This window comes from Bufo bufo, chromosome 2 (genome assembly GCF_905171765.1).
Source record: "Bufo bufo chromosome 2, aBufBuf1.1, whole genome shotgun sequence".
NCBI lineage: Eukaryota > Metazoa > Chordata > Amphibia > Anura > Bufonidae > Bufo > Bufo bufo.
The window spans coordinates 122,146,491-122,168,568 of NC_053390.1; the positions used below are offsets into that span (position 1 = coordinate 122,146,491).

General features: G+C 44.1%; 1 protein-coding gene across 2 annotated transcripts in view; it reads right to left on the reverse strand.

Annotated features, from left to right (window-relative positions):
* Positions 1–5,871: 5,871 nt before the first annotated feature.
* The window catches only part of SSBP2 (single stranded DNA binding protein 2), a 206,236-nt gene continuing 190,029 nt past the window's right edge, over positions 5,872–22,078 (reverse strand). For both annotated transcript variants that reach the window (XM_040421503.1, XM_040421504.1), the window contains 9 exons: positions 20,969–21,036; positions 16,957–17,002; positions 14,422–14,457; positions 12,269–12,323; positions 12,055–12,125; positions 11,719–11,797; positions 10,138–10,166; positions 8,282–8,380; positions 5,872–6,479 (listed from right to left, as the gene is read on the reverse strand). In XM_040421503.1, the coding sequence (XP_040277437.1) occupies positions 6,450–6,479; positions 8,282–8,380; positions 10,138–10,166; positions 11,719–11,797; positions 12,055–12,125; positions 12,269–12,323; positions 14,422–14,457; positions 16,957–17,002; positions 20,969–21,036 (513 nt within the window). In that variant the 3' untranslated portion in view covers positions 5,872–6,449. The remainder of the gene's footprint in view (positions 6,480–8,281; positions 8,381–10,137; positions 10,167–11,718; positions 11,798–12,054; positions 12,126–12,268; positions 12,324–14,421; positions 14,458–16,956; positions 17,003–20,968; positions 21,037–22,078) is intronic.

Below are 22,078 nucleotides of genomic sequence, written 5' to 3' on the forward strand. Positions count from 1 at the left end.
TTTAGAAAAACATTTTAACATAAATTGACATGCTGCGGATTTAAAATCCTCTAGGCTATTTGTGGATCTCCATATCACACATCCACTTTTTTAATACTGTATCATGATGTCCAGTTTCCATGCAATCCGCAGTGTATCTCCCCCCTGGTGGCTGCCCCCTAAGGGTATGTTCAAATGTGGCAGGTTCTCCGCTGAAATTTCTGTGACTGTCCCATTCTGATGCATAGGATGAATTTGTTTCAGCTGCAGAAACTTCTGCAACACATCTGCAGTGTATGAACATCTGCTAAGATTACCAGCACAAACTGTATAGGTTCCATTCCAACACGCGCTTTCCTACTGGAGACGCTCCAAATCCCCCGTTCAGTATTATATGTCTTAAAATGACAATACAGGTGAAGGAAATGAGATCGTTGGCATCATGACTGTGCCCCTGTAGACATCTTACGTCTTTACTATGGATTATAATTATCCTGCAGTGGAGCAGTAATGAGCCACAAAGTGTTCAGATGAGGTGTAAAGCATAAAGCAGGCCGTAGATGTTTAACTTGGGTTTTCAGGTTTGGCGCTGTTGCCAAGTCAATTTGATTACAATAAGAAACCGATTGCTGCATAAGAACATAAAATGTACGAGATGTGGGCTGTGACAAGCATTAGTTACAATGTAAGGACACACATTCTATCTCTTATGGATATATTGGGGGTCATTTACAAAGAACGGCTTTTTATGCCACTCTTTGCTTTTCCCCTGCAAGGGGGATTCGGCTAATTTATAATGAAGTGTGCGTCTGGTGTAAAAACTACTTCAGACCCTGACTAGAGTAGTTTCCAGGCTTAAATGTTGGTTAATTTATTGGGGCCGATGTCCCGGGCCCCCGCTACTCCCTCGACACTCCCAAGTGTCAAATGCAGTACAAAAACACCTGTGGAAGATTTAAAAAGTTGCAAAAAAAAGAAAAGAAAAAAGGCCTTTGCAAGTTTTTATACGCCAAAAAGAAGAGTAGTGATGTTCACGAATGACCCCCATTGTTTCTAAAATTTTTCAGTGTTTTTCACGATCTCAGCAAAACTTCTGTGTCAAAAATGTTGGCGTGGCATGCGCAGGGCTTAACGGGAAGGGTGCGGCATCTCACTGCCACAAAAATTTACAGCAGAAACTGGCATAAATGATAGCTCATTTAGGCTTCGTTCACATCACCGTTCAGCCTTTCCGTTCTCCTGCTCCATTTAGGAGCAGGAGAACGGAAAGGAGGGAGAAGGCACATAACGGAGCCAAACGACCCCATAGACTATAATGGGGTCCGTTATGTTTCCGCTCAGATGATGATTTTGAAGCGGAGACAAAATTCCTGCATGCACAACTTTGTCTCCGCTCCAAAATCATCTTCTGAGCGGAAACATAACGGACCCCATTATAGTCTATGGGGTCCTTAGGCTCCGTTCGGCTCAGTTATGTGCCTTCTCCGTCCTTTCCGTCTAGGAGCAGGAGAACGGTAAGGCTGAACGGTGATGTGAACGAAGCCTTAGATTTGACTTTGTTTCTTGGCATTGCAGCTATTACTGTATTATTATTAGTTCTCTAATTATTTTTTATTATAAAGTGAATAAACACATTTTAATCCGATTGATTCAAAGTTCTGCGCCAATTAATTTCTTAAAGGGCACCATAATTATGAAGAACCTGCATGTGAAAGCATCCAAATCCATCTCATCCTGCGCATGAACCAGGAATGGGGGATAGTTCTAGTCCTGTCCACAGGCCAGACTGGGGCCCTGGTAACTGATGTGATGTCAGAAGAAGCTGAGGAGCATCACATGGGGTTCCCAAGAGGCTGACCCACACAACTTCAGAATAGTCAGTATATTACACACTTGTGGGACCTGCTGGGACCCAGAAAACGACTTCAGCGTATCTTTATAGCAACGGTAACTTTGTTTATCTGATACAATCCCATACTTCCCCTCACATAGACATAGTTAGGCCTCGTGCACACCGTTCAGTTTTTTGCGATCCGCAAAACACGGAAGCCGCCCGTGTGCCTTCCGCAAATTGCGGAACGGAACAGGCGGCCCATTGTAGAAATGCCTATTCTTGTCTGCAAAACGGACAAGAATAGGACATGTTATTTTTTTTTTTGCGGGGCTACGTAACGGAACAACGGATGCGGACAGCACACGGAGTGCTGTCCGCATCTTTTGTGGCCCCATTGAAGTGAATTGGTCCGCACCCGAGCTGCAAAAACTGCGGCTCCGATGCGGACCAGAACAACGGTCGTGTGCATGAGGCCTTATAGTGTAACTAAACCTTTAAATAAACTTTATTAACACCTATTCTAAATATGATAAAAACAATGGGGCACATTTATTAAGACCCATGTTTTAGACGCCGGTCTTAATAACCCCCTATACGTGGCGGTGGATCCGCCGGAGTTATGAAGAGGCGCATTAACTTTAGCAGATCCTCTGCCGCTTCTAAATGTAAGCCGGCTTCCTTGCTGTCTTACATTTAAACCATTTTCTCTGCCTAAAACGCGCGTAGAAAATGGTAAATGAGACAGACCTGCTGCCCAGCCCCCTTCCCCGCCCGTAAGCGGGGAGAAGTTGCAGATTTCGGGACGTAAAGGGCCTTTAGGCGTATTTCTGTTTGATAAATGACCCCCAATGTTTGTAATGTGCCTTTTTTTTTTAGTTTTTTTAGTTTTCCTTGCAAAATAGGAACCTGAATTTCAGGTGGCTATAACGCTTTGTATTCCGTAAACTTGCACATCACTGGCATGTCAGTCATGTACGGATTCCACTGGGGCTGATTGGATGTTGCACCTAAAACAACACAATATTAACAGGTGGATTTTCGCTTTAAACGGTTGTATGAGCTTAGAGATGACTTCAACATACAGTGCCACTTTTGTCTATGGACATGTCTGGTACTGCAGCTGTATTTGCTTGAATAGACCTGAGCTGCAATATAGCAGACAGTTCATAGACAACTGCTTTAAGTTGTATATACCCACATTACATTAAACTGCATACAAACTTAAGTTTAGAAACATAATGGTGAGCAGCAAAGTAAAAATATCAGTGATGGAACCCCAGGCCCTATCACGTGAACAGAAGCCTCTTTGCCTTTAATGCAATGCAGTTTTTCATAGACATGGAGCTTAGTCATTTAAATCTATTCTACAGGGTTAGAAAAACATGGCCACAATCATTCATAGTTATTCTAGCATTGCAACTCCATAGAAGTGAATGGAGCTGAGCTGCAATACCACACACAACCTATGGGACAGGGTATAGTTTTTAGAAGAAAGTGGCCATGTTTTTCGAATCCTGGATCCGAATTTGTCTAATCCTAAGGCCCCTTGCAGAAGAATGTGTGCGGATTAGGTCCGGGTGCGTTCAGTGAAAAATGCGCGATTTCGCAAGCAAGTTCATTCAGTTTGGTTTGCGATCGTGTTCATTTGTTCAGTTTTGCTCGCGCAGGTGCAATGCGATTTAATGCGTTTTGCACGCGCGTGATAAAAAAAACTAATTGTTTACAAACAACGTCTCTTAGCAACCATCCGTGAAAATTGAATTGCATCCGCACTTGCTTGCGGATGCCATTTTCATCGCAGAATATAGAACATGCTGCGATTTTCACGCAACGCACAAGTGATGCGTGAAAAACATCGCTCTTGTACACAGTCCTATTGAAATGAATGGGTCCGGATTCCGTGCAAGTGCAATGCGTTTGCAATGCAAACGCTCGTCTGCAAGGGTCCTAAGGCCTCATGCACACGACCGCATGTATTTTGCGGTCCGCAAAAAACTGATCTGCAAAAAATACAGATGACGTCCGTGTGCATTCCGTAGTTTGCGGAACGGAACATCTGGCCCCTAATAGAACAGTACTATCTTTGTATGTAATGCGGACAATAATAAGACATGTTCTATTTTTTTGCGGAACGGAAATACGGAAACGGAATGCACTGGAGTACCTTCCATTTGTTTTGCGGACCCATTGAAATGAATGGTTCCGTATATGGTCTGTAGAAAAAACGGAGCGGACACGGAAAGAAAATACGTTCGTGTGCATGAGGCCTAATTCCTATGTGGCATAGCTGACCTTTTGCCTGCTGAACCCAAAATAGGAAAGGTCCCCCTCTGCATGAACATAGTTACTGGCCCATCATTATGGAGGAAGCCATCTGCTTTCTGCCCAATACAAAGTCAGTGAACCAAGCCCAAACCTCAGCCCGTAGGCTTGGGATAAGGGAGACTAAAGGCCCCATTCACACGACCGTATGGCCACCGTGCCTGTGTTGCAGACCGCAAAAAAAGACAGGCGTGAACTCCATACTGCAGTGTGGACCTATTGACTTGAACGGGTCTGCGACCTGCCACATACGGCAAAAGATAAGACATGTCCTATCTTTTGTGGTGAGGAGGCACGGATCGGAAGCCCACGGAAATGCTTGGAAGCCCTTCTGTGTCCTTGCCTCCACACTACAAAAGATAGAACATGTCCTATCTTTTGCTGTATGTTGCAGATCCCGGACCCATTCAAGTCAATGGGTACGCACCGCAGTACTGAGTTCACACAGCCGGTGCCCGTGTTTTGCAGACCTGCAACACGGGCACAATGGCCATACGGTAGTGTGAATGGGCCCCAAGGCTGAGGCTATACGGCAACTCTGGCTGCCACACATCTCGCACGACCAAAGAATGCAGTTTAGCTCTTTCTGCATTGCAAATGATGAAAGTGAGCAGGGTTGCACTGCGTTGTCGCGACCTGACAGTTGCAAGAAATTCAACATGTAACTTGCGGGTGGCGATGTGATCCCATTCATTTTCATTTATGCAAAGCAAGCAGGGCTACAGTGCAATCTTGGCTCATGCATCATGTGTCCTGGTCAAAGTCACTGTGTAGCCCAAGCCTAAAAGCTCCTGTTGGGTGATACCGCTACAATCCTGGACTGTATCCTACTGCTGTCATTGTGCTTATAAAAATGAATAATTATGATATCTTCTTCTGGAGGAGAGGTCAGGCCAGCAATTTAAATACGGGGCAGCACTAAGAAGTTGTCAAAGGCTTTTCTGCCAGGGATCAGTTTTGCTACATGTTTTGGGAAATAGTCATACTGCTACGTGTAAGGTGCAAGAAGGATATGCACACGGCACTGTAGTTTATGTGGATTTTCCTCGACAGTCTTTGCTGGCTCGTCCCCGTCTGCCATTGGCTGCCCAACCCCTCACCACGACACTGGATGTTTTCATCCGCTCACGGGGAGAAGTAGCGGTGGCGGTGCAGGGACCAGGAGCGGCGTGGGGACCCAGGTAAGTATATTCAGTGTGAGGGGCACAGGCATATGGGGACATTTTTTAGTCTTGGATAATCCCTTTAATGCAATGTCTGCTGGCCCATTTGACTATATTGGGGTCCGGCAGAGAGACGGCCACTACCCAGCAAATTTGCCAGGATTCGGCCACACAACAATCACTGCGTGCCGAAACAGCCTCCACTGATCTTCAGAAGACATGGATTTGGCAGGATGGCATCAATGTGTATTTTGTGAAGAAATTATTTGTATGCACAATACAGCTCCTTCATATGTAAATGATGTGTTTAGGTCTCACTCATGGCCAGTATAGGTATTACGCTGTAATAAGAAAATAAGTTGCTTTATTTGTGTTTGTTATCATCTTTGTAATATTAACAACTCGGAGAATGCAGGAAATAAAAGATGTAGAATGTCTTCAAAGCACTAAAATAATAATGTCCTTGTGTCATTCTTGAAGATTTCATTTTTTATATACAAAATTGCACCTTTACACAAGTCTCTCAAATGACATAATTGAATTTCCCAGCCCATCAGTCAGTTATTCATAGGATAACTTGTATCAAAAGCAATTTAATAAAAGCACTCGTAAGCATTTTATTCCTATCCATGATTGCAGACATTTACAAAAACCAGAACAACATTTGAGTTTACCTTAAAAAATAACTTATTAAGCAGTGATATACACAGCACAAAATAGTTCAGGGAGAAAATGCGACAATTTGTAATTCAAAAATGTAAACGTGGAGGAAAAAAAAAAAAAAGATGGAACAGACGTCTCTATGTCTCGCTACTTAAGATGGCATGTGATAATATCCTTTTACAATGTCCTGTGGGAATATATATATATTTATATATATTTATATATATATGTACAGATGATAAATTGCAGTTCAGTTTAGGGCAATTTTTTTTTACATTTGCCACTCTTTACAGTCTCTTGAGTTTTACGCTTGGACCCGCTTCTTCACAAACAGTGTAAATGGCAAGATATAGAAAAAAAAAAGGTTTCATGTGACGGGGACCAGGATCCTTAAGTTAAATGGCATGGTGATGAATGGTTCTCCTCAAGGGCAGGTCTGTGAAGAGGGCTAACTCACTGCAGTCTTCATGACGAGACATGATGAAGAATCACACACTCATTGTCATGCTAGGGGAATACTGGAGAGGGGAAAAAAAAAAACAAGAGTTAGCAAAGTGGACCAATCCGTTCTATACAGGACATTATACAGTGCATTGTATACCAAACATAGGTGTATCCTGGAGGAGCACCTTCCCCGCAGCTTATTACTCTCTCCCTTGGGAGGTTCTTGCACATGACCCAAGAACAGAGGCTGAACTTTTATTATAGTTCTGTTCAGTCTTGACCGCTTTCATGGCTTGTCTCGGCATCAGAAAGTGGCTTTTTCCCTCCACAGATCAGACAATAGTGCAAATTTACTAATGCAATTGTATCTAGACTTGTCATTAAAAACAAAAAAAGATTTGGCAGATTTCAGGAGCATTGCATGAATTTTTAGACCTAATTATGAAGCAAATGCGCCACAAAGAATACCTGCCCCTAGCTCGCACATTTCATTTGTTTGTAGCTCTACAATGCTAGTTTCACACCTGCGGTAAGGCTATCCGGCATCTAGCCTGCTGGAGTTTGCCATATTCGGCCTAGCCGGATACTGCTGTGCAACATCAGATCCCATTGAGTATATTGGGATCTGGTAGGGATTTGGACGGTTTCCGTATGAGCGCCGGGTTTTGGCTGGGCAAAACCAGATGTGTGCACCAGGGTAACTGGCTAGGTCAAATACTGTTCCTCTGCCGGATAGCTTTATTGCAGGTGTGAAACGAGCCTTAGTAGAAAGGGGTATCGCTTAACATGCAAAAATGTAATGCAAAAAAGTTATGCAACCAATAGGTGGTGTAAAGTGCACCAGATGTATCATCGAGCATGAGCCCTGATCAATTTTAAGCAACCTACAACTTAAAGAGGAGCTGTCACCACTCCTGACATGTTTGTTGTATTAATTAATAATTGTATTACACATCAAAGGACAATTATGCAGCATCTACTCGTATGACTAGGTTGGGTTTTTCCTCTGTTATTTCTACTAGACGTTAATGGAAAAAAATCACCAACTGGGTGGCAGACTGTGCAGTGACAAGGGAAATGGTAACACACAGTTGGCTATTTATTTGTAGTAGGAAAAAGAGAGGAGCAACACAACCCAGAGTTATAAGAAAAAATGCTCTACAATCGTTATTGCAAGGGGAATACAAGCAGTTACTAAAACACATCCCTGGAGATGTGAACTGGTCCTCTTAAGCTAGAGTAGTAATTCACCCCAGTATTTTTAAGATAACTTGTCCTCAGCTCAAGTCCGTGGATGTAGCCACAATGAATTATGTACACATAATACACAATCGTATACCTGCACACAAAGCTATAAACCCATTTAAAGGCTACACAATATGAAATCAATCTATAACTAATAAAGCCAAAAAACAGCAAATAGCAATAAAGTCATCATTCTGAGTCAATACATAGTGTTAGCATTGTTATTCTGATACAGAACTCCAAATCCCTTGTATAGATAAGAGGTACATTATAGCTTCACCTATAAAGCACAGTCTCCGATCTGAATTTTAACCCCCAGGCCAGGCGATGCTGCAGGAATACACGTTACTTAGGTAATTAAAACCTCAAATGCTTTGAAAGACAGAATGTTTGCTGACTGCAGCCATCACTAGGGGGAGCTCACCAGCTTTCTGCATACTATACAGAGTTACATGTACAACAGTATACAATAAGCTCCCCGTAGTGGTGTCTGCAGACAGCCAGAACTTTACATTTACTTCTGTCTATGGCAGAGGATTTGAAGCTCTGAAGTCTGAATATTTCAGACACTTCTATTAATGGCATTATAAATGAATAGTACATTATATAAAACAGGATGGAAGACACTTACACTCTCGCTCTGAAAGGGGTTTAAGAAGTTTCCACCCATTTCTCCATCATCTCGTGGTGTGCCTGGCTGGTTACTCAGGCTCATGTTGTTCGGAGAGTTCTGTGTGTAGGAGTGAAGGATACATGTTATGTAAGGTATCGATCGCTAGCAATTCACTACAAGTCATTTATAAAAAAGAATGCATCATTTATATCAGCACAAGATATGCCAAAAAATGTCCACTAGGTGGACGTTAACCGCTGGTATCCACTTGTATCGGGTAAATGAAGGTCTCCTGACCCCTATTCTGCTAGTCAAGATGGCCGATAGCGGTCACATTGAAAAAAGGATGAAAGAGAGGTGGCCGCTCTCTCTATTCAAGTCTATGGGATGGAAGTAGCAGATGCAGTAGACTTGCTCTGTTAGTCACTGGTGATTTTAATTCACTGGCAAAATAATTTAAAAAATAGTCCTGTATCCTACACAACCACTACTTTATCATAGAAAATCACGGAAGACCACCTTCTCGCCTCTCTAGAAAGGAGCTTACCACACATCTCATAACAGAGGACCCTTTTGTATGGGACAAGGATCAGGGTCACATGTCAGGAACAAATGTTCGTAGGACACCCGTTCCCAATAATTGACCTGTATTAATGTTTCACCGATCACTCGACAAATGAACAAACACTTGTTCGTTGGGTGATCGCATCTGTCATGTGGCACCAAAAATCCTTGTTTGACGTCAGAACATATCCCTGGGTGAATGGGATGTGATGCTGAAAATATGCACCCTGAATGGAGGATGAACAATCCCCCTTTGCATCAGGCCACATGAAAGGCCCTTTACACAAGAGCTGATCAACTTAAGCACTTGTTCCTCGCCCAGCATTGGCCCACTTAATTAGACCCTAAGACTACTTTCACACTTGCAGTAGCCTTTTCCGGCAGGCTGTGTCCGGGTGGGGTAACATCCTGCCGGATCCGTGATACCACTAGTCCACCGTGCTGCCGGAGGTCCGCTCCAGCCCCATTCACTATCATGGGGGCAGGCGGCCGCAGCACGGCAAACATGCCGAGCGGCAGCCGGAATAAAACTACAACATGCTGCGGTTTTTGTCCAGTCACCTCTTGGCATGTTTGCTGTGCTGCGGCCAGACCTCTGGCCTGCCCCCATGATCGTGAATGGGGCCAGAGCGGACTTCCAGCGGCACAGTGGACTAGGGGTAGCACGGATCCGGAATCCTGTTCCCATGCAGGAAAAGGCTACTGCAAGTGTGAAAGTCGCCTTACCCCTAGCTGTATCTAGGGGTAAAAAGATATTGGGATTAAAAGCCTACTTTAAAGGGGGTTTTCAGAGACTAACACACTGATGACCTATCCATACTGTATGATATTGGTGACGGTTTGTCACCCCCCAGTGATTGGCTGCTGCAAGTTCCAGAAGTAAATAGTTTACAGAGGCGGCTGCGTAATGGCCGTTCTTGGGTACTGCAGCTCAGCGTGCATTCACTTGAATAGGAACATCAGTTGCAGTACCAGAGAATGGCCACTATGCGGTGTACAGCGCTGTGGTCTTCTGGCTCCATACATGGTTCATTTCCGGAACCTGCAGCTGTCATAAGCAGGTGATTGGTGGGGGTGCCGGGTGCCAGACCTCCACTGATTTCATATCGATGACCTATCCAATGGATAGACCATTAATATGCTGATCCTGGAACATCTCATATATGTCTAGGTCTTGGGTTTAAAATATAAACATGCAATGAAATAGAATAGATGCAAATAACACAAGTTCACGTAGGTACAGTAAAGGATAAAAAAACACAACAGGTCTCATCATTGCTGATCCAATGCCATTCAGAGCATGAACTCACCTTGGAAATACTGTCCATGTCCCCTGAGCCTACAAAACAAGGCAATGATGAGTAACAATTCCTTGCACACAGTAACGTCAGCCGTCAATTACTAGACGCAATAAGAATGCGTCTAGGTGCTTATGGGACATTTGTAAGCAGTAAGTAATCTTCATTCTCACAGTTAATGGCACTTCTGTATCCAGGCATATAGAAGATCTCAATCATTGCAGTGATGTGGGTTTGTGTGGCATTAATTAATGAATACAATAGTCTCATCCCTGAGCTACAACTAAATCCAGCTTTGGATCTTTTCACATTTGTATTAAAACATGGAAAAAAAGTAAAGTGCAAAAAGTAACACTGACAACATACCTTTACTGATTGTTGTTCCCTGGTTGCAGATACCATTTTTTCTCTTTTCTATTGTCCCTCCCCCCAGTTCCGCTGCAATTAGCGCTATAACTTTAGGCCCCACCATCCAGTGTCAAAAGGGGCCAATCAGCGGGGACAGTGTCAGAGCAGCTCCAGCAGAGTGTCCTGGAGGCTCAGGCTCACGCCCCTTTGACACTGGGCACCCAGTAGGCAATTTACTCATTATAGTCCTTAAAGGTGTTGTTATATTTATTGATGACCTATTCTCAGGATAGGTCATCAATATCAGATCGGCGGGGGTCCGACAGCCGGCACCCCCCGCCAATCAGCTGTTTAAAGAGAAGGCGCGCGCCGTGCCAGCGCTGCCTCCTCTTCACTGTTTACCTGCTCGCCGATGCATCTGCAGCGGTGAGCAGATGTAATTACACCTAACCGTCCCATTCATTTCAATGGGACGGATCGGGTAAACAATCAAGAGGAGGCAGCGCTGGCATGGCGCGCGCCTTCTCTTCAAACAGCTGATCGGCGGGGGTGACGGGTGTCGGATCCCAGCCTATCTGACATTGATGACCTATCCCGAGGATAGGTCATCAATAAATATAACTTGGACAACCCCTTTAAGGATACCTGCAGCTGTCAACTACTAGGAAGTCACTTTGTAAATGGCCTGACAGTCATATGTGACTCCTGAGTCCATGAGGGTACAGAGAAATCATAGGACACCATAGCAAAATTTGGAACTGGTCCCAAACCAAAATTAAAGCTACTCTGTCAGCATGATCAACCCTATTAAACCAGGCATATCACCTGGTAGAGTTGATCATGGTGATAAAAACAATCAATCACTTTCTTGCATCGCTGCGGAGATATGTGGCCTTTTACATTATGCAAATTAGGCAGTTTGAGCCCCTCGGTGCTCAGTACACAACCCCTTTAAGAAGGATATAGATTTGAGCATGAAGGCGCAGACAGATGTGGCAATTGTGCTTAGGAATGTGACTGCACCAAAATCCACTGATACCCCGCTCTAAAGGGCGCCTAAGGTGCACAGCTTGGATGCCATTACCAACCGATAGCAGTTCTCTGTATGGAGACATTCGTTTCAAATGGGGGAGTAATGTGGGCACAGTTGAAAAGTGGGTTGTCAATGACAGCGCGCAGAAAAACTTTCACAAATCCAAAACCTGTGTAGGTTTATACTGTATAGTAGATGTATAAGGGTCTTACCTAATGAGCCATTTATATGGTGCGGTTCCATCCCACCTAATCCACTCATAGGGCCGTCCGATCCAGGCCCCATAGGGAACTAGTATTAAAGGGGGAAAAAATTGGTAAAAAGTACAGCAGTGTTTTTTTTTTTTTTTACTATTTTCATAGCTAGAGCTGCCCAGAAGTAACTGGAGACCAGTGTGGAACTGGGGGAATAAAGGGGTGAGCACTGGCTACTTTATTACTTTAAAGCATTCCCTGCCTTTACAAAAATTGTATTACTGGCCTAAGAGCAGTTTCTCAGAATTGACTCCATACAATTAAAACCACACCCTACCGCACCCCATCTCTTACGTTAGGTCTGTTGGCGCCAGGAGGTACTGCGTTCATTAATGTGTACATATTGTCTCCAGAGTTTGTGGAATCTGAAATAAGACACAAATAATGTATGAAGTAAGGGCATGGCCTCATGTACAGCAGATGAGTGCATACGCTGTACATACAACACGTATGGAAGAGAGTAGATGCATCTCCATGTAATTGTATGTGAAGAAGAGTGACCACCTACCTGCTGGACTGGGCATAATCGGTGTGCCTGGAGGTCCGCCACCACCAGGAGGACCCTGAAATGACAAATGTATGAGACAGTTCATATTGTATCACAGTAGTGACTCCAAGTCCTAGTAGTCCTGCCCCAAAATGATTATATATACGGTATATATATACAGGATGGGCCATTTATATGGATACACCTTAATAAAATGGGAATGGTTGGTGATATTAACTTCCTGTTTGTGGCACATTAGTATATGTGAGGGGGGAAAACTTTTCAAGATGGGTGGTGACCATGGCGGCCATTTTGAAGTCGACCATTTTGAATCCAACTTTTGTTTTTTCAATAGGAAGAGGGTCATGTGACACATCAAACTTATTGGGAATTTCACAAGAAAAACAATGGTGTGCTTGGTTTTAACGTAACTTTATTCTTTCATGAGTTATTTACAAGTTTATGACCACTTATAAAATGTGTTCAATGTGCTGCCCATTGTGTTGGATTGTCAATGCAACCCTTTTCTCCCACTCTTCACACACTGATAGCAACACCGCAGGAGAAATGCTAGCACAGGCTTCCAGTATCCGTAGTTTCAGGTGCTGCACATCTCGTATCATCTGAAGGCAATTGTCTATGCTGTGAAGATATGAGATGTGCAGCACCTGAAACTACGGATACTGGAAGCCTGTGCTAGCATTTCTGTATATATATAATAAAAAACTTTCAACAAGATGAATATCCAAGTATCCAACACAGACTCTGTGCACGGTGTCAAAAGGTTCATGCATGTATGTAAATTACTCAGATGATAACCTGAAGCCAGCCTGCTGAATTTTGGCTACTTATTGGTGAATTATCAGACATTTCCACTTCTTAAAGGCTCTGAAGCATTTAATACATGAGACCGATAATCATTATACCCCTGAATATTAATTATTATTTGAAGAGGGCTCAATAGCCTGATTTATGGTGACAGAACAGATGTGGTTTATGAAAGGGGTCTGTAAAGCGCTGAGGCATATGGCAGCGCTACATAAGCAAAATAAATATGAAGGACCTACCCTCATGATAGGACATGAATATGAGGTCTGTAGGGTCTGACGCCAAGCCCCCTTGCTGATCAGCTTTTGGAAGGGTCCGTGGCATTTGAGCGAGCACTGCTGCCCCTTTCTTGGCCTGTGACATCCCGTTCCCCGTCACATGGCTTTTGTTCAGCTCAGTCCTATTCAAGAGTATGGGACAGAGCAGCAATACCAAGCACAGTTACCTTACAACGTAGGGTACTGTGCTCGGTATACAAAGAGGCTGAAACTCTTGGCCTAGCAGTGTGTGCCCTTCAAAAGAGCTGAGAGTTGGACCCCGACCAGTAAATTACTGGTGACCTATTTAACTTACAGACTGAAAAATAAAATAAAAACTCCAGTAAACAAAAAAAAAAAAACACTCCGACGGTGAGAGAACAAGTTACTTTACTGCCCTTGTTCACAAATTCAAAAGTAATTTTGGTGTTTGGTGAAAAGTGCCACCACCTCTTCACAACTATACAGGGCCATTTACTAAGTGGCGACCAAAGTGTTTAGTGAATGGCAGGAGCACAAATAAAAAAATTAAAAATAAAAACTTATTAGGGAGCATGAGAAGAGCTGTAGCTTTACTGAAACTTGTCTATCATCTTATAATGGTAAGGGTTTGCATCAACTAATCTCACGTGAAACAAGTGGTTAAACGCTACAATAAAAGAAAAGACCCATTTAAATTATATAAGCGGAACGTATACTCTTGCTTTCCACTCCAGTAGCTTTATGGCTTCTCCATAAACTGACCACATTATACCTCTCCAGAAAACGGCAGAGGTAATCAATGGATTCCAAAATGCTCATTGCTGGAAATGATTCTGAAGTACCCTTTAACAGTGGCGTGCATCGCGGTGGATGCGGTTATGTAGGAAAGCCTGGCTCCCTCTGCATCTGTGCCCAGATTGGTAACGGTTCTTCAAACGAATATCAACATATGCACATTAAACGTCAGACAAAACAGTGGAAAGCGCCTCAGATGTTCAATCCGCAGACAATACTCAAGGGCTCCTCTTAACATCTGGATAACTATTTATTTGACTAAATAAAATGTAACATCAATTCCAATGAGCAAACAAAACCAGATGAACTTACCACATAATTCCCAGGAGACGCGGACGAGTAGGATATCTAAAAGCAAATAAAAATCAAAGTTACTCTTTTATTGTTCAGAGAAAACCTCTTCACTTGAGGGGGAAATTTTGCTTGCAGGACATCTCGTCATCTATTAGTTTGATTCGTTCGGCCTGTGCCACACAGACATAACGTAAAAGCGAGGAGGTGGACACACATCACTTATAGGAGTAGCTGCCTCTAAAAGGTGCCATACACACAAGTCAGCAAAACGTGGTGATTTCAGCGGGATCTACAACCAGAAACAGCATATGTAAGGGATAAGACGGATCAGGCACGTTGGGTTTCAACATGCCTGATCTTTGTTCTCATGAAAAATAAGCCACTGCCAGAAGTGTCTGGTATAGGTTATTTCACAGCAGAGCGTATATGTGTATGGGGGGGGGGGGGGAGTAGTATTACATGCTAGTGGAATCTCAGATAAGCACAGAAACGTAAAGGGGTTGTCAGGATTCAGAGCTGAACCCGGACTTATCCCCTCCACCCAGGCAGACATGCTCCAAAGCTCTCCCTTGCTCTGTGCTGATCTGCGCAGGGAAAGGGCTTTTTCATTAGTTCCGGTGACGTACTGGGTCTCTGCTAGGTGGATGCTTCCGCCTAGCTGTGTTGCCGGTGACATCACCAGCACTAATGGGCGGGCTTTAGCGCTGCCGTTTTACAGGCCGCCCATCGGTGCTGGTGACATCACCCGTGAACACTGCTAGGCAGAAGCCTCCGCCTAGCAGTAGGAGTTTGTAAACAAAAAAGCCCTTACTCTGAACAATACAGTGCAGGGCAAAGGAGAGCAATGGAGCATGAAAAGCTCTAACGCTCATCTCAGAAGGGCTGCCTGGGAGAAGAAGAGGATATGTTCAGGTTCAACTCTGAACCCCGACAACCCCTTTAAAGTGAAACGGTCAGGAGATTTCTGCTTCCCTATCTGAGAGCAGGAGATGACAGAGAGAAGCTGAGCTCTGTCATATATAGGTTTATATTATTTGGAGCAGGATTTTTGAGTAAAAAGCATACTAAATCTTTACAGGACTCCTAGGAGAGACCGTGAGCGTCCAGCTGTTAATCACTGTGGGCGGGGTCAGCAGGACTCCCACTGTCTCTCCTAGGGGAGCGTCCAGCTGTTAATCACTGTGGGCGGGGTCAGCAGGACTCCCACTGTCTCTCCTAGGAGAGCGTCCAGCTGTTAATCACTGTGGGCGGGGTCAGCAGGACTCCCACTGTCTCTCCTAGGGGAGCGTCCAGCTGTTAATCACTGTGGGCGGGGTCAGCAGGACTCCCACTGTCTCTCCTAGGGGAGCGTCCAGCTGTTAATCACTGTGGGCGGGGTCAGCAGGACTCCCACTGTCTCTCCTAGGGGAGCGTCCAGCTGTTAATCACTGTGGGCGGGGTCAGCAGGACTCCCACTGTCTCTCCTAGGGGAGCGTCCAGCTGTTAATCACTGTGGGCGGGGTCAGCAGGACTCCTACCGTCTCTCCTAGGGGAGCGTCCAGCTGTTAATCACTGTGGGCGGGGTCAGCAGGACTCCCACTGTCTCTCCTAGGGGAGCGTCCAGCTGTTAATCACTGTGGGCGGGGTCAGCAGGACTCCCACTGTCTCTCCTAGGAGAGCGTCCAGCTGTTAATCACTGTGGGCGGGGTCAGCAGGACTCCCACTGTCTCTCCTAGGGGAGCGTCCAGCTGTTAATCACTGTGGGCGGGGTCAGCAGGACTCCTACTGTCTCTCCTAGGAGTCCTGTCAGGATTTACTCGGCTTTTTCCTCAGAACCCCGGCTCCAAAATCATATAAACCTATTTATCACAGAGCTCAGCTTCTCTACCTCTGTCATATTCTGCTCTCAAATTGGGCAGAAGAAATCACCTGACGGGTTCACTTTAAAGGACTTGGACAGGTAAAGAAGCAACAATCGGCCAGGATCCTGTCATCACATGTACAAGAATGTTAAGAATATAAATGATGGCTGCCATAATTACAGATATCCCAATGGGTAGGAGAACCAGAGTATTCCTTCCTTCCTGAAGCTTCAAATTACATGGAGGCTCTGCAGTCGGAGGTACGGTATTGCGCCCACTCAATTGGGTTAGTAAAGACAGGTGGATGGCTTAATGTAGAGGTCTGTCCACATAATGAACATTACTCCATGGCCCTGTGCAAACCAAAGCTCCATTCTGCAGAATGATTGCAGTTTCCTATAAAATGATTCCCGTTGTTCATAGGAAAGCAACCTGCCAGTCATGGTCCAGAGGCGGGGGCAGCAAGCCTCATCAGACCCGTCCCCCCTGCAGTGCTGGCGTGCGCTGTGGGGTTTGGGTTTGTCATCTCAGAAGTGACACCTGATATCAGAAGTGAATGCCGCCCTCAGTAATGGCAGCATAGTACGGGTGACAGGTTCCCTTTAACTTCCCTATTAAACCCATAAACTAAAAAACACAGACAATTTATAGTAAAAAATCAAATAAAAAAAATACAGGTAATAGAAATATTATCAAATAAACGTATACTAACTGAATTTGCACTGCCAGGATTTGGCCATGGTCTTCCACCGGGACCCCTAAGTGGTAGAATAAAGAACATAAAACATCAGTAAAGTTTGCTCTAGTCCCATGCGGAAGGTCCATGAGTGACGTCATAAATTGTAGTGTTATGTCATATACTGTACACGCTTCTCGACAGCCACGTCCACAACAAGGTGATGTCATGAACTTCAAGAGGGAGGATTTCAAATTGGGCCCTATTCATTTATATACAGATTAAGCTATCATTACTGTACTAAAAATGTAAAATCATTAAGTGAATGTATTGTTTTCTGTTTCCATTTACGACCAGGCAATTTCGCAATCGTTTCAGTTCCCAGCTGCTGAACCCCAACAGATGAGACTTAAGGGGTTGTCTAACTTCAGCAATTTGCATTTATCATGTAGGCAAAGTTACTACCAGAGATGTGGAGTCGGTACACCAAAGGTCCGACTCCTTCATAAATAACAAATATCCTGTAGGAAAATGGTAATATCGGGCCTTTTCTCACCATTATATCAATAATCAGGCTGCTTAGATAGAACATAAAGCTGATTTGAATACAATTTCTGAACAAATAACAAAATGAACAAATAACTTAAACGGGAAAGTGTCACCTAGAAAACACATAGTGACATGGCTGCATAGGGATGAAAGCAGTGAGACTTCACAGACCTCTACTGTACTTGTCAGTGGCTGGAATTATGTAAAAAAAGATTTTTATTGCCGTTGTGAAGGGTCAAAGAGGCATGAATAAGGCTACTTTCACACTTGCGTTCGGGGTTCCGCTTGTGAGTTCCGTTTGAAGGCTCTCACAAACGGCCCCGAACGCATCCGTACAGCCCCAATGCATTCTGAGTGGATGCGGATCCGCTCAGAATGCCTCAGTCTGGCTCCGCTTGGCCTCGTTCGGGTGTCCGCCTGGCCGTGCGGAGCCAAACGGATCCGTCCAGACTTACAATGTATTGTAAGTCTATTGTAATGCAATTTCAAACGGATCCGTCCTCCATTGACTTTCAATGCAAAGTCTGGACGGATCCGTCTAACTAACTTTCACACTTAGATTTTTTTTCTGAAATATAATGCAGACGGCTCCGTTCTGAACGGATACCATCGTTTGCATCATAGGAGCGGATCCGTCTGTGTAGACACCAGACGGATCTGCTCCGAACGCAAGTGTTAAAGTAGCCTAAGGCACCTAAAGGGTTATTCCCATATGGAAAAACATGGCCGCATGGCTCTCGCCGGCCTCTTTGTCCGAACCTGGAGACATCGGGAGTCCAGAGAAAGCCAAAGTGGCGGAGATACGCAATTTGGTAATGCCCACTGAGTTGAATGGGAGCTGCACAAATGGTACAGCCCCAGAAGCTATGCTGTTTACTTAACTCTCAACAGCCTCCTGGTGTCCCAAGGGTCGGGACAAAGAGGTCGGAGAGAGCCTGGCGGACATGTTTTTTCAAGATGGGAATATCCCTTTAAGTGCCCCGGCCTATAGCCTCTAAACGGCTCTGCTATACCACCCTCTCTCTACATGATTGATAGACCGAGCTCTCAGAGTCCTGCTGAAAACCTGTGCGTGCACCATCAGTAACCGAGAGATACAGCTCGTCAGGTATCTCTCTGTCACTGACGGCACATGCGCGGGTTTTCTGCAGCTATGGAGCCAGTTCTGTACATGTTTTCTAGGGGACACTTTCCTGTAAGTAAATATGCAATAACTGAAAAGCGTAACAACGTTTTCAATAAGAAATCTTTGAATTTGTCCTCAGAAAGTATTGCCTTAGATCCTCCTTCATGGATGCCCCGAGAGCAGAGAACAACCTCTCTACTACTCTCTGTATCACACTGTCACATCTTTGACAACCAAATAAGAGCCTCAGATTGATAGAGCATAAAGATATTTTATTATTAACATTTCTAAACTTCCGAAGAAAGTTAAATTAATTATACAATATTAATATGAGATTTCTTTTTTTAAGCTGGAGTCAGAGTTGGTACTTTTTTTTCTGACTCCAGCCAAAAATAACCCCGACTCCACAGCCCTGGTTACTACAAGGCGCTTACAAGTATACTGTGATTGTCCATGTTGCCTCCTTTGCTGGCTTCATTCATTTTCCCATTGCATTATACACTGCTCGTTTCCTAGCCTTTGTGTTTTCCGAGATTTTGATACTGATGACCTATCCTCAGGATAGGTCATCAGTAACCAATTGGTGACGGTTCGACACCCGGGACCCCCGCCAATCAGCTGTTCTCAGCTTTCCCTAAGCCAGTGATGACATGTTCATCAGTCACGTGGCCTAAGAGCAGCTCAGTCCCGTAGAAGAAGTGGGGACGAGCGTGATACCAAGCACATCCTCTATACAATGTACGTTGCTGTGCTTGGTAAGCTGCAAGAAGGTCGCAGAACTCACAGTAGCGCTGGTGCCTTCTCAAACAGCTGATCGTTGGGGGTCCTGGGTGTTGGACCCCCAAAGATTAGATACTGATGACCTTATCCCGGAAAACCCTTTTAACCCCTGGAAACGAGCAGTGTATAATGTGATTGCAAAATGAATCTAGCCAGCAAAGCAGGCAATATGGACAATCCCAATACATTAGTAATTGCCTTGTATTAACTTTCTCTACATGAATATAATTTGCTGACGTGAGAGAACCCCTTTAATTACTGATCTGAATGACATCCTGTAAGTCTCCAAATGGAAAACCACTTTAACAACTCTGCCTTTAAAGAGTGTCTGTGAGCAAAAAAATGTTTAAAACTGTGCACAATGCCAGGCAAGGCTGCATGCCCATATTATAAGCATACCTGTAGATGCCAAATCCAAGCTGGCAATCTTTAGATATCCGACTTGTAATTCATATTCAGATTACCACTCCAGTGCACCGAGGTGGGCCTGAGCCCTTACCCTTCCAATAGCTTTCTCTCTTTCGGGCTCCCCTGTGTCATCACACCTGGCCGCACCATTAATTCCAACCTCATCTCATGCACAAGCAGCTCTCTGGCCCAGCCACACATGTGCAATGTCCAGGACAGAGGGCTGTACTGCGCATGTGCTGAGGTTGAAGCCGCATAGCCGTGGCAGGATTTCAGGGTCAGGCACTATGATGTGGGGGAAGCCTGGCCCTGTCAAATTGAGAAAGAGCGGGGGGCTCTTGGTACACTTACATGTTCATTTGCATATGAATTAAAAGTCAATTTTCTTGCAAATCAGATCTAGCATCTACAGATATAGTCACAATAAGGTGAGGCAGCCCTACCAGGCATTGTGCACAGTTTAAAAGCGATATATCCCGCTGATCGCACATGAGAACGAGCATTATCTGTGATTTGTTAAAGGGGTTATCCTGGAAATAATATTGCTGACCTATCCTGAGGATACGTCATCATTATCAATTCCTGGATAACCCCTTTAATTCATTAAAACCCTGAAAGTCAGGATTAGTGTTCAGCAAATCGAAGCCTTCGATCCGCATTTCAGGGAAAATACTTACTTCATCCATTTGTTTGCGATGGGCCGGCCACCGCCATCTTGATTGAAGATCTTGCACTAAATCCAGTGCACGGTGACATATGACGTCACTACTCCGGCTGACATGTTGACGTCATCCCGGGCAGAGTGAGATTTTGAGCTAGATCTTCAATGAAGATGGCGGTAGACAGCTCTTCGCGAGCAAATGGATGAGGCAAGTAGGATTAAAATTTATAGATTTTTTACATTTTACACTGCGTTATCACTGTCAGATGCCGCGATCAGCTATGAATGCGGCATCTGAGGGGTACATTGACGGGGAGCAGAGAAATCGCCGCTCCCTGTCATTGCACCCACTACTTCCAAAGAAATACGCTTCATAACAAAGTAATTTGTCACAAAGCAAATTTTTGGGTCAAATTCGTCGAAGCAGCCGAATCAAATTTTTTAATACTTTGCTCATCTCTAGTCGGGATAAAAAACACATGGAATAATCCGATGCTCCACATTTATTAAAAATGTACACTTACATATTCATGCCAGGCATCCCAGGGCCACCAAGTGCGTTCAGTGGCGGTCGCATCCCTCCTCCGTAACTCTGTAATGATAACCAAGGGTCAGACTACCACAAAACAAAAAAAAAAAAAAAAGAGGAAATAAAAAATAAAAAAATGTAAAAAAAGGACAGCATATTAATGTCAGCCCTGCAGATGTCTGCTGACAGTGCCTGAACACACACATCAAACAGCGCAGAGGACTGTCCTTCATTCATCCTGCATTCAAAACAGTCAAAGGTTCAGTAGACCCATGGAAAAAAAACTGCCCACTAATTAAGCTCACATAATGTTTTAAGCCTCCGTTTGACGTATATGTTAAAAAGATACAAAAAAAACGCAGCACACCATGTTCTTGTATCCTGCACAGTACAGTAAAAAAATAAAATAAAATAAAGTACATATATATATATATATTTTAACGTATAAATGTTTTTGTATACGTTAAAAGGATGGGAAAAACGTGATGTGAACCCACCCTTAGTTATCCTGTATAGAGGAGTTCTAGGAGATAAATAAAAAGGGTTCGCTTCTTTCCCTAAACAGCACCACTCATGAGTCATGACTAGGGATGAGTGAATCGACTTCGGATGAAACATCCGAAGTCAATTCGCATAAAAAAATTTGTTCCAATACTGTACAGTAGTAGAATGTATTGGCTCCGATGAGCCGAAGTTATTGCTTTGCGAGACTTCGGGTAATAACTTCATAAATTAATTTGTACTGTAAAAAACATTTCCCGAACTCTGGTTCGGTTCCAAGTGGTAACACCCGAAGTCTATTCGCTCATCCCTAGTCATGACCATAGGCTGTGTTAGCCCAATTCACTTAAAATGCGTAAAACCCCTTGTAATCTGCGTATAGAGATATTGTGTGGGCTGCATCAATATCATCACAGTTTAATCGGATTCTTTCTGCAATCCCTTTGTGAATGAGCTGGGAGACGCTTAAATCCTGGGACGTCACTACATCGACCATCTGGCAATTGAACCGAGTTGCAGAAACAAAGGGGGGAATTTATTAAACCATTTCTTCCAGTTTTCTGGTGTATAAAGGTCACAGATTTGGTCACACTCCTTAAAGGGG